The sequence below is a fragment of the Perca flavescens genome, chromosome 7 (genome assembly GCF_004354835.1).
Source record: "Perca flavescens isolate YP-PL-M2 chromosome 7, PFLA_1.0, whole genome shotgun sequence".
Taxonomy (NCBI): domain Eukaryota; kingdom Metazoa; phylum Chordata; class Actinopteri; order Perciformes; family Percidae; genus Perca; species Perca flavescens.
In genome coordinates this window covers 26,371,279-26,384,226 of record NC_041337.1, presented here as the reverse complement: position 1 = coordinate 26,384,226, position 12,948 = coordinate 26,371,279, and the positions used below count along the sequence as shown (strand labels likewise).

Genomic DNA, 12,948 nt, shown 5'->3' with positions numbered 1-12,948 from the left:
ACTAGTTCATATATCTGGAAGAAACTAGAACCACCATTTCAATTCAACTCAATTCCAATCCAATGGATTTTCAAGGCTACACATCATAAGCATCTATCATTACAATGGCCAGCTTACCGTTTCACAAATAACAGCTGGCCTCTTTATTGCAATTCATATTACACAGCTGATGCCAACACCAACATACATGAAGTGGTATTTTGCTCACCTCTCATACAGGATCAGAATTAGCTTTGGGTTTCAGAGAGCACAATAATAACTAATGGGTAATGATTATTCAGAGGCAAAGAGGAGAGCATGAAAAAGAATGCAAAATAACATGTTTAAGGAAATAATGGTCAGCATGTTCTATAAAGGATATCCTGTTTTACTGTTGGAGAAAAAGCCATTTACAAATGATGTATTACAGCATAATAGGATAAAAACAAAAGCTATGGCATATTCCTTTGGCCATTCTATTTGTTTTACCTGTGAACTCTTACCACGCATCTATAACTGAATGTTTTGGTTTCAGACACTTTAAGATGGGATTTTCGAATGGCTTCTTAACCTAATTGTATTTGTACACGACAGCTTCGACAAAACCCCTTTGACTTTCTATAACAGATAGAGATCATTGACCATGTCTGACATAAACAATAGAGGGGGCTCACCTAGGCACATTCATCCCCAGGGTGATGACAGGGGCATGGACAGGGGTGAAGGGCAGCTCCTGAAGCTGGTCTCCTTCGTCCTGAACTGAAGCTGACACATCCTCTTTCCGCTGAAGGTCCATCTCCAGGTGGGCAATGTTGCTGACACCTGAGAAGGCCTGTACCAAAGTGGGATGATACAGATACAGGAAAATGATAAAGAAAATGAATTTGAACAATACTTGTTGTACGGTCTATAGCTAAAATCTATAAGAGGCCAAGAAAGCTCAAGAGTGTCTGCAGTTCAGGCTAATATTTCCGCCAATGAGACACACACAGTAAACCAAAAAGTAAGGGGAAAGACAATTGCAACAACATGAAACGACTGCACTGTAGTACAGTTGTGGGCAGAAAGGATTGGAATCCAAAAAAAGGACTTCACTAATTGGCAGCTGGATGCATGGAAATTACATGGACAATAAAATTATGTCATGGGGGCTTAGAACAAAGCAACACGGCAGTAAGAGAGAAAGCTAGTGGTGGAGTTGTCAGAACCGATTATGGAAATGGCCTAATATTCTGACTGAGCCAACCCTACGCTTACAGTAGCATAACACTTCTTCAATACACAGTAGTACTCCTACATCTGTTCTACATTTACTCAGTCCTTTTAAATGCCTGCATGGATTCTGAGTCCCCATCTGTAAGTTACAAGGCATTAAATAGCCCTGACCATCAACGTACTGTACAAACCTAAATCGACATGTTCTGCAGCCAAAGATGAAAAGGATGACGAGCACATCTCAGAAACTGTGCTCTGCTATTCTTATTTCAAAAGTGACTTGTGTGGAAAACACGGAGACATCTGAGGCAGAAGGCTTGACTTTGTCTCATCAATCACTCTCTACAAGCTGCCGTGCCAATTAGAAATCAATTAATTACACTATGTTGGTTTTTAAATCTTGAGATTTGCTCCTGCTTTCTGTTTCTTTTGTGATGAAACTGTTTTATTGCTACCGTTTTATAACAATGGATTTCATTTGCTTTTGTGTCCCTAGTTTTCTGCAAAGACCTCTATAACATACCAGTTTGTTAAAAATGCTCCATAAATAAACTTGACATGAAGACAATACATCACTGAGCGAAAGTGGTAAGATGTGCCAATGCAACTCCTCAAGCTATCAAAGTGCAGAATATCAGGGATAGATTGAGATGATTCAGATGTCAGATGTCCTTTTCCTATCTCCGCTATTTATTTTGCGAGGGCACTGTTGCTGCATCCGGGGCTTAGCACCATTCAGAACAATTGTGATTTGTTTAAAGAAATACAAAAAAGACAGAAGTTTTTGTTTTTTTTTCTCTTTCAAAAATCCCAGAATAGGTAAGTGGTGTAGTCAGACCATACTTCAGCACTGACACAGCGCTTTGGAGAGGTCTGACAATGCGAGACTATAGAAGACATTACTCAAACAGCGTATTTGTTAGGAACTATTTCCAGCCATGGATTAACACACTTTTCCTGCACTAGTTAGTGTTTATGGCAGCAGGACTGTGTAGTGCAGCAGGAGAGGACTCGCACACAGAGAACAAAAAAAGAGATTGAGACTGGGGTCCGCATTCCAAATGTTTGATCGATTACAGGGTGGTACAGACTTGTGAACAAATGTGAAAAGAAATGTGAAAAAGTACAAACATTTGAGTCCATGTTGGACTTTCCTCATTGCCAGCAGGACAGTGTATGTTGGATTGACTACAAATAGGAAAATGTCACAGTGCAACACTGTGGTTTATTGATGTGTTTTAATAGTTTTTGGACAACAACAGAGCATTATGGCACAGAGGAATAATATACAGTATATCAGGCTTTGGATACTTACAAGGAGCCATAATGTAAAGTGTTAACTTACTTTTTAGTTGTGTGAAGATGACGTATTTTCTGTGCAATGTTTGTGTCCCTTTCTGATATGAGAATGTACTGAACTGTGGTAACTTGTAACTGAATTAAATTGCCATTGACAGTCAATTTCCATTTTAATTTAAGGTAAAAGCTAACAGGACTGAATCGGCAACACCACTGTGATGAGTTAAATGTAAACAACATATTGTTTATGTTTAGACTTTGAGCCAGCCTTACATTTAATCTGCAATTCAGTTACTGACATTCTTTTGTTTTGCTCATTATCCATTTTTGCTTCTTTCTCCTTCACAATATCAGCGATGTAGGAAAAGAAAAAGAACTGTTAACGCTTGTGGATCAATTCAACATTTCTAAATGTTTTGTGATAAACATTAATCCCCTCTTCTTGTCATTGACAGACATGCAGCTGGAGGGGTATTAGCGCAGATAATTAGCTAAGGAGTGCCAATGGTGTCATTTTCCAGTCAAGTGTTTTTTTCTGCTCTTTGATACATGTGCATGGTTCAGATTGGCCTATCAGAGGACATGCATGGCTGTTCATTATTGGGCATTTCATCAAACATGCTGGTAATAACCTCGACCAAAGTCATGCTGCAACATGCACATCCATGTTCCCCCTCTAATCAAACAGCCTGCAGTAAAATAACCTTAGTGGATGCAAAGGCATGGTCTAGAACCCTTAGTATGTTTAAAAGGCTCAAAGTAATGGCTTTATACTGTATCTGAACATGCTGCCATCAAGCCTATGCTGTGGTTGACATATGAGCAACTGCTTTTTATAGGCAGGTGTGTTGAGGTTATGAACAAGGACAAATAGAGGTTTAAACAATAAATTCTGCAAGCTGATTTAATGACTCAATATATGCACAAAGAATGTATTGTACCTGAAAAGTGATAGCAGCCAGGGGACAAGGGATATAATGCTTTTATCCAAGGCTTTTACGTTGACAGTGTTTAAACAAAGCATTGTACAGTATCAGCTGCAAAGTATGAGACAACTAACCACAATCAAGCAACTGTCAACTGAATTTAGGAGAAATAAAACTAAATGTTTAAAACCGTATCAGGATGTGACCCTTAAAGCAAGTTTATGTAACTATGGAAAGAAAAAATACCGCATTCATTTTTTTCTGATGAAAACTTGAATTCGTAAGCAATGAAACACACCCATCCGACATTCAATACAGTGTGCAGCTACAGCCTTAGCTGGTCTGGTATGACCAGTAGCTTTTGGTAGCTAATGTTAGCAAACTTAAGATAAATAGGACTTTGTAACTGATATTACTGAGTCAGACTCGTCTCTACTTGTGCTACTGTTACACTATGTTTTAGCCTTTACCATTATGCTATTTCCACTTGTGGCAATCAGTGGCAGCTGTTCAGCAAATGTTATATAGGCTCACTTTAATACTAATAGTCTCCAGATTAATTCCCTGCATTTCAGTAATTCACCTCAAGGTAAATAAATTATCCCAAAATATGTCATCTTCTAGTGAACAAGCTGTTCATGGCTAACAGATAGATACATTACAGTCCACAGTATTACACCCTCTCACCAAACGTTAGGGATAAAAAGATTTTTTTTTTTATAAAAGGGGCATGCAGATGACTGAAAACATTATTTTCCCTAATTTTCCCAAATTAAAATAACGATCAACAAATGTGAAGGGTAAGGATATTAGTTCATGTTGATTCAGTGTTTTAGATTTAAAACTTCTCTAACTCTGATAACTAGAAGTCAACCTGTACTGTATGTGTTAAATTGATCTCTATATGAGGAAATACCAAAACTGATATGATAGTGTTTTGGAAGATATTGGATGTTATTTCCTTTGTGTCATATTTCATGGTATAATATGCTTGAAATGTAACCAAAAATGCTAAAATACAGGATGTTCTAAACGTTTTACTACCAGTGTATTTATACATATATAGGAAAAGATTCGTTGTTCTAACAGTTTTTCCACAGCACAACCTAGTCAGTCTTTCAAAACCAAATTGAATTGTGTCTTTTTTTAGCTATTTGTGAGTATGATTATATTGTTATCTCCAATAAGCCTGATCCACAGTTCCTGGATTATTCCTGCAATATGATTCATAGCTTAAGCTATATGGATTTTGTGCATAAAATATGGTAGCAAACCCATTAAAGCTACTGCTGTCTAGATGGATAGATTATGAGCAAAGTCTTTCTTAGCTGTGCTGAGGCGTAAAAGCAGGTGGACGGGCCAGGACAGCTCTGAAAAAGCCTCACAATGGACTGTGACAATAAATGGGAAGGAAAAAAACTTAATACAGAAGAAATGAATGAAGAAATGAGACAATGACTTAATGTATACAAAATGAATGTTCCACATATAAGGGTTAATGCCCAACTAGGTGTCAATAATCAGGAATTAATGGATGACTGGGAGGCCAGAACCGTCTAACGCTAAGTGGTCCACCGGACCTCGTTGGGCATCAACACTTACATTATACACAAATACCATATTGAAGGTGCCCTGTGGAGTTTTCTTGAGACAAACAAAATTCTGTTTATATTCAGTGTATTTCACCAAAACACATTGTGTCCTATAAAGGTGAGTGTGTCTTTGAACTCAAGTGAGTGACTGTCTGAATATCCTTAGGGATTGTAAAAAGGGAAATGTGTACTATGTACTAAGTGTTGCTATGTTTGTGTGTAAATGCACCTACGACTCTGGTTTTGCTTGTGTATTTTCCTCAGTGTCTGTCTGTCTGTCTGTCTGTCCGTATGTGTGTGTGCGTGTGTGTGTGTAAGCGTACGGGGGTGGAAATCTTACGACATGTGACAGCTGGTGAGCTGATGCCAACGGGGAAGGATGGAGCAAAGAAGGAAACGACTGTTGCCAAGGCAACGCCGAGCTGGAGTGGCTGATGGTTGGGTAGCGTGAAGTAGCTGCCAGCTGAGACAGTGAGAGCTGCAGAGAAACAATGCAAATGATTTGCTGTTATTATTATGATTATGAACAACAGGGCTGAGGAATATACTTTACGCCAGAGAGACACGTGCCATATCTCAGATGACAAAAACAGACCATTACACTGCTTTGGCACTTATAAGCCCTTCTCACTCCACCCGCTTCTCCACCCACAATCCTTCAACACTGTCATCCCACAGCAATCAGATTCTGAACTGTTTGTCTGCTCCCTTCTTGCTTCTGAAGACCTTTAACTGGAAACAAAAGCAGCTAATAGTTTGAGAGTTGCTGTTGGTCCTTACAGTTGTCTTACTACATAGTTATACATGGGTGGCAAACATATATCAATTACTACCAATAGTGGACGTTTATTAATAGTAAAATATGATCCAAAAACAGCCCAGTAGCATGGCCACTTCACTTGCACTCTACAGAGAACAAGGTTAATGTTGTTTTCATCTTGAATGGTTGGATCAACAATACACCAGACGTAAACACGGGAAACTGTTCCTTTCTCCTTTCAAACCGCCGTTCAACATTGTTGTATTTTTAAAGCATGACCATGATTGTTAAAACCAAAGGCCACTTAAATCACCAACAGTGATTTGTAATGACTAAAAAGGCACAGACAAAATGAAGTTGTCCTGGCGATAGGGGCGTCATTTGGTTTCTGTTGTTTTAGGAGGCATGGACAAACAATGTATTTTCTCGTTTAATTTGGTGAATTTGTTGAGATTTTAAACTTTTTATTTTTCCATTTGAATTAGCTGCTGATGGTGTTTGCTGTTAATGTAAACTCAACACTTTGAATCTGCTATGATCAAAACAAATATCTCTGCCAAAATAAATGGTATCATCGCGACGAATCTTTAGATTCTTGTTTGTCATGACCCTCTAAGGCTCCCCAACCAATTTTACAAAACGTGGCCACTATGGGGCTCTACAAGTACAAAAAGTTTATATCTCATGAACGGCTGATCCGATTTTTACAAAATTTGGAGTGTACCATCTCGGCCCACTCCTGAGGCCACGCCTACAGTGGAGTACTGATTCTTCAAAGTGGGAGTGGCCTATGGGACCCAGGTTTGGATTCACCACTTACACTAATGTTAGCAACTTAAAATTTACAGTGTAGATGTACAATGGTTCATGGACCTTACCTACCAAAAATTACACACATGGACCACTAGGTGGCGCTATACTCACGTAAAACGTGTTTTTGACTATAACTCCCACAGTCTACATCGCAAATTAGAAACCCTTATATCCACGTGTTCCTTGAATCCATCGGAGTCTGATGATATAGGCCACACACATTTGCTAAAAAGTTTTTTCGCAATATTGCGCAATGCGCAAAACAAACTTTTTCTCACATAATAATGTGTAATAATAATAATAATAATTACATAATGTCATCCTGTTTACTGTCCAGTTGTCTTAATAAGGACACTCCAAAGAAATTTAATGTCAAGTTGTCATGACAAATACATCTTCTGGTAATGTCATCCTGGTTAATGTCAAGTTGTCATTACAAAGACATCCCAAACTAATTTAATGTCAACTTGTCATGACCAAGACAACTTCTGGTAATGTCACTTTGATTAATGTCAACTTGTCACAATCTAGACATCCCAAACAATGTCAACTTGTCATGACAAAAACCGAATGACACTTAATGACAGAAGTCAAACGTTTGTGACTTGTTTATAACGTTTATGACACGGTCATGACAGTGTCATGTCATAGTTATGACAGTGTCATGTCACAATTATGTCGATACCTTCAAGTAAAGTGTTACCCTTTAAAGTTTGAAAAATTATTTATTCCACACTGTCTGCATCAGCTTGTTCCAAATCTCCATTAAAGACATATGATGTTTGCACTGAGTGAAATATTTAAACAGCAGACTGCATGTTTTTGATGACTGCACCATTCCATCAAATGGAAATATTCTAGATATCTTGTGAGTTGTTTTATGCACACTTCCCCCAAAATCACCCTGAAAATTTGGTCTGCATTTCACTAGAAAAAAAAAGAGGAGAAAATAATAAAACTGGTGGGTGGGTTTGAGCAATGTTTGGCTGCACAGCACGAGCTTGTAATGGCTGATCCTCCAGCAGGTCATCATCACCTTAACAAAAAAAGTTTGTTTATGCTATGTATTTGTTAAATAATCTGTTGAATATTTAAACTCTCAAATATCAATATCTGCCTTAAATTATTTAGTTTTTATTTCTGTGATGCCAAACATCTGGCCCATCTCCCATGGGATTACAAGCCATATAATATCTAGTAGTGTTAAGCGGTCATGGAATCTATCTTAACTAACTGAATTCAAGCTGAAAGCAACTGCTGTTTAGTGTTCACCTTCAACAACGTTTTACAGCCGCCTTTTCATTCTCTCTGTTGAGTGTTTAAATACTGACAAGATAGTTTTGGGGTTCATTTTAAAATAAATTGTACAAACAAAATGTCACTGATATAGAGATGTTAAAGTGATTTGACTGACATGCTTTCAGAGTGGATATCTTCATTCGAAACTGCCTGCCACTCCACAGTTTGCTCGCTCACAAATACTACGTGTAGGCGTAACCCATAAAATTAGCTGTTTTGGCTGTGAGGATTGGTCGAAATGTCCTCACAATTCAAAATGTCCTAAAATGTCAAGACCACTGGGCTGTCACAAATCAGTCATCACAAGTACTGCTAAGTCATACTACATCATTTTACACACACACACACACACACACACACACACACACACACACACACACACACACACACACCACATTGAGTCACTACGTCCTGCGCACAGAGGGTGTGAAAGACACCACACTCACTCTTCATGTGGGGATCACACACACACACACACACACACACACACACACACACACACACACACACACACACAACAGCTCACACCCACACACCAAGATAATACGCAGAGGCAATTAGTAGTGGCAATGCTGTGGCTGCCAATGTTCTGAACTCAGCCTGTTTGCCCTGACAGCCAAACAGATCATCTGTTCACATTCTGGCTTGATTGGACCTGCGTGTGTGTGTGTGTGTGTGTGTGTGTGTTGTGTGTGTGTGTGTGTGTGTGTGTGTGTGTGTGTGTGTGTGTGTGTGTGTGTGTGTGTGTGTGTATAACAAAGACCTACAGTAATGTTCATTTGGCTGTTTCCTGATGGTCAGTATGTGTGTATGAGAGAGGGAGAGACCATGCTATGGAGTCAAGCTCATCATGTGTCTCAAAGAAAGAAAGTGAGAGGCAGGTGTGGTTTGAAAGGGAGGATGATCAAGAAGCAGAACAAGTGAAAAAGAGGAAGAGATTACTGGAATCAAATACTAAAAACAAAAGATGACACAGTAAAGCACAAAAAAAGCAGAAAATATTAGAGATGCATGAGAAAGGGGGAGTACTAAGTCAAAGTATGAACAAAGGGGATGGGATGCGAGTAAGGCTGAGCGATAATTGTGTGCTTTTTTAGTACCTCTGCGTAAAAGAGAGATGCAGCGATGAGGTGTGTCTGAGCCAGTGCCAGCTGCCAAATAGCCCTCTGCCAGCAACAAACTGAAACATGGCCTCACCTTCGGCCCCTGGACTACAAGACCACCTGGGTCGACAGAACACGAGCATGACCCTGAAACATGATCGCAGCCCGATGCGAGAAATCATCATCAACACAGGCAAACAAACTAAGCTGCTCTCCCAAATGTTGGCCATAAATACCACAAGACCCTTAGCATTCTGCACCATGGAAAGCCGAGAGTGTCAAGGATCAATAATTTATGCGAGCAAGAGAAAGTTGTCAAATCCAGCAATGTAGACAGACAGAGCCGGAGCGTACGGCTTGTTTACAGAGCCAGTTCAGAGGAGGATGCTTAATCAGCGCTTGACAGCCATGTTGAAGAGAAAGGATTTTTTTTGTTGAACAGGCAAAATCATTTTAGGATTGAAACAAGTGTATTTTTATAACCGTATCTTTGAAAGGGTAGAATGCACAGATCTAGGGAGATGCAGAGACTGTATTTGTGAATTTTGCAGCACACTAGAGTCGTGATGAATTGTAGGGTGACTGCCAACAGCAGTGGCATGGCTTCACAGAGTGTTTTCTGCTTCATTTCTTTATGCAGAATCCTGGATAGCCATCAGATAAATATCTATGGTGTGCAAACTGAGCAGCCAGGGCACTAATGGCTGCTGCTTTACACCCTTATTTACTCAGTATGAATGTATTATAGATTGTTATATCATTAGATACATTCACTGTAAATGTAATGCTTCTTTCAATGATTTAGTTTGGCCACTTGGGAGCAGTGGAACAAGCTGAAAACATTTGACATAGTAACATCCTACTACGTTTTAGAAAACCTTTGTCACTTGACACATTCAGCAGACACGGAGCAACCTTAGCATTCATTTGTAGTTGTGTTTCTAGATAACCAATGAATGAATGTAAGTTACTTATTTGTGTTTGTTTTCTCTTTGCTTAAGGACTCCACCAACTCCTGTCTCTTGAGCTGCTGGATATTTGACACACTTCACCAGCTTGTCACTAACTTCATCTGTCTGTCCTTCGCTGCTGGGCAGGTAGCATACAGTGGGTTTATCATAGTGTTTTTGCTGCGTGCTACATCTGGAAACAAGGTTGATGGGAGCGGTGTTTTGCAGACTAGAGGATCAAAAACAATGAGCTAAAAGAGGCTAAAAGCCTTTGTAGAGCTGCAGGGAACTGCAGAGTTGGATGATAATTTTCACATAGAGTATTGTCATCAGGAGCCCCTCTATTAAAATTGCTCTCAGTAAGGTCATCTAATCTAATGGTGATGTGTGCGGCAGACCCTTGCTTTAATAAATGTTTGTTTCTGTCTTACAATGTGTGCTTCACCTTTGGTGCAAGGTTAATTGCTCCTTTGGTAAAATGTGGTTGCACTTTAATTCTTAAACCTTGGAAATATGATATAAACATCTACTAATTTGCAGTGGAAATACTTGTAGGATCATTCAAACATAATCACACACTGAAAATAACATTTTCTTTTCGAATTAATTCTGCCTGTTTGATAGACTGGATGTTTTGGGAATTATGAGATAAAAAAAAGACTGTGTATGCACAGTGGTATACTGTATATCCAGCTAAGCACCACCATCTTCTAATGTCATCCCCTAACAGCCGCCCAGTATGACCATAGTTGTCTTTGTCTAGCCACTGGGAGCTGCCCACTTGCAGGCTTCCACCACCCTCGCTGCTTAATCAAAATGAGGGTCGATTTGTTGAGTTCATGGGTACAGCGCTCCCACAGCTCCCAGCCCCTGTTGGTTCAACTGAAATTAGTCTACAATACAGGCTGCAGCTCATTTTGGTCCAGAGAGCTAACACTGAAACAAATCTCTCTCCTGCTCAGCTCTGTGTGTGTGTGTGTGTGTGTGTGTGTGTGTGTGTGTGTGTGTGTGTGTGTGTGTGTGTGTGCATTTCTGGCCTCATCCTGAGAGAGAGCAGCATCCATCACAACTCCCAGTCTCCACTGGCACCTCCACTCAGGCTGAGGGATGATGGTAACGGTAGCTTAGCTCAGTCAGGATGAACAGAAACACAAAATACACACACAGCAACACACACTGTTGGTATATGTTACATGTGGTCGATGTCGACACTTTACTAAGAATGGGATATGAGTCAGTCATCGTCACCCACGATGGGTGGATAATTACGGTGCAGTTAAATTTATGACATTGTTAATGTACAATTGATCAGTGCTATATCAGTTGCCTGCAGGAAGCCTCTAACATATACTGATGCTAATGTGACATTTAATCTGATTTAATGCAACTAGGCATGATTATTGTCATCAGCGTTACTCCTATTTCCCAGGTTTCTGTGGTGATTTAACTGTTCCATGATTGACACACACGAATATCTTGTTATCCAAGATTAGCATTTCCAACAGAAACACCCCCATACACTTTTTTTTCCCTTGCCAAACCAGCTGCATACATATTCAGTTAAACTCTGGCTGCAGGATATTTTGATAGACCAAATCTTTCTGGAATCTCACACAGGTGAGTCAAAAGATTAAAAGATGCCAATAATGCTTTCTAATCACATTGTTGCAGAGAGATCTGGGACAGATAATGCATTTTCACTGACATTTTTAAAAAATGTCTATAGGCTTGAACAGCAATTTCTGTCTACAAACCAGACACAGCATGACTGTGGGTTAGTCAAGATTTATGATCTTTCTCTAAAGAGCACAAAAAGGGAGCTGTATCCAAGCAAGGGAACTGCTAGAGGGGCTACCTGATCATGTCATCCAGCCAGGAATCACTCCAGGTCAGCTGTTAACTGGAATCCATTTGTACCATTAAGTACAGACAAGAGCCAGATACCATTTGCATGCTTGAAATGTGCAATATAAAGGAAGAGTTTCTGAGAGTCTTCTTTTATATAAAGAAAGAGAGAAATTAGTACAAAAGCAGCTATAAAGTCAAATGCTTGCGGTGTACACTTGCTTTTAGAGAACCAAGGAACTTCAGACAAAGCCTTCCTTGTCATAACACTAGCTGTTTTAGCATTTAGGGTTTAGTCACTAGTTTAAGTTGAGTAGGTGATAAGCTGTCTTACCCCGGGGCCTTGAGGAGATCCTGGAGGAGAAGCTAGTGGGATGAATTTTTGACCTGAAAAACAGGAGCAAAACAAAAGAAGATTAAAAGCAAAACAAAAACCTGTCTATCCACCTTGTAAAGTGTAAACTAACATTAAGAAGGACCCTATCTTGCACCCGCACAAAGCCCGACGCAAGTCCCTTTGCTAGTTTAAGACCGATGCAGTTGTCAATTTCCTGTCCAGCGCCCACACAGTTTAAATAGCAAATGCACCTGCGCCCATCTGTGCGCCCATGGGCGTGCTGGTCTTACAGGGAGGTGTGTTCAGGTGCATTCTTGGCGTATTGCTACCTCGAGGCTGCGGAAAGTGATCGCGTCATTGACCAACAAAAAACCTGGTCTAAAGTCAATAACGCAGCATTTCATTGTTATTTTAACAGCGCATTAGTAAAATGCGCCTGGGCTCGTGCACAGCGCGCGCACACTATGCTTGTCACACACACACAGGGACGTGCAGCAGCACACAAACGTGCAAAAGATTAAAAATCTAAATATTACGGTGCAAATCCACCATCATAATAGCAATACGACAAGGTACAAATGCGCCTGGCTATGATTAATTAGGACACTAAGGACAACCCTTTTGAACCATTTTTCCGCCGTTAAACTAGCTTCACGCCATGCGCTTAGATTGTTAAAACAGGGGCCTAAGTATTAACCTAGTGTAACATTTATCCCGTTTCTTGTTAATGTCTTCTTCTGCACATTACGTGGCTAACATTATGTACACCTCCAGTTCAATGTTTAACAAGCTTCATTAACAACATGCTCTGCGTCCCTGGCAGCACTGTT

At 39.9% G+C, this 12,948-nt stretch overlaps 1 protein-coding gene across 6 annotated transcripts in view; it reads right to left on the bottom strand.

Annotated features, from left to right (window-relative positions):
* nphp4 (nephronophthisis 4) overlaps positions 1–12,948 on the bottom strand; it is a 171,795-nt gene that overhangs the window by 68,079 nt on the left and 90,768 nt on the right. For all 6 annotated transcript variants that reach the window (XM_028582153.1, XM_028582152.1, XM_028582150.1 and 3 more), the window contains exons 12-14: positions 12,116–12,168; positions 5,352–5,489; positions 654–811 (exon numbers count right to left, since the gene is read on the bottom strand). In XM_028582153.1, coding sequence (XP_028437954.1) covers positions 654–811; positions 5,352–5,489; positions 12,116–12,168 — 349 coding nt within the window. The remainder of the gene's footprint in view (positions 1–653; positions 812–5,351; positions 5,490–12,115; positions 12,169–12,948) is intronic.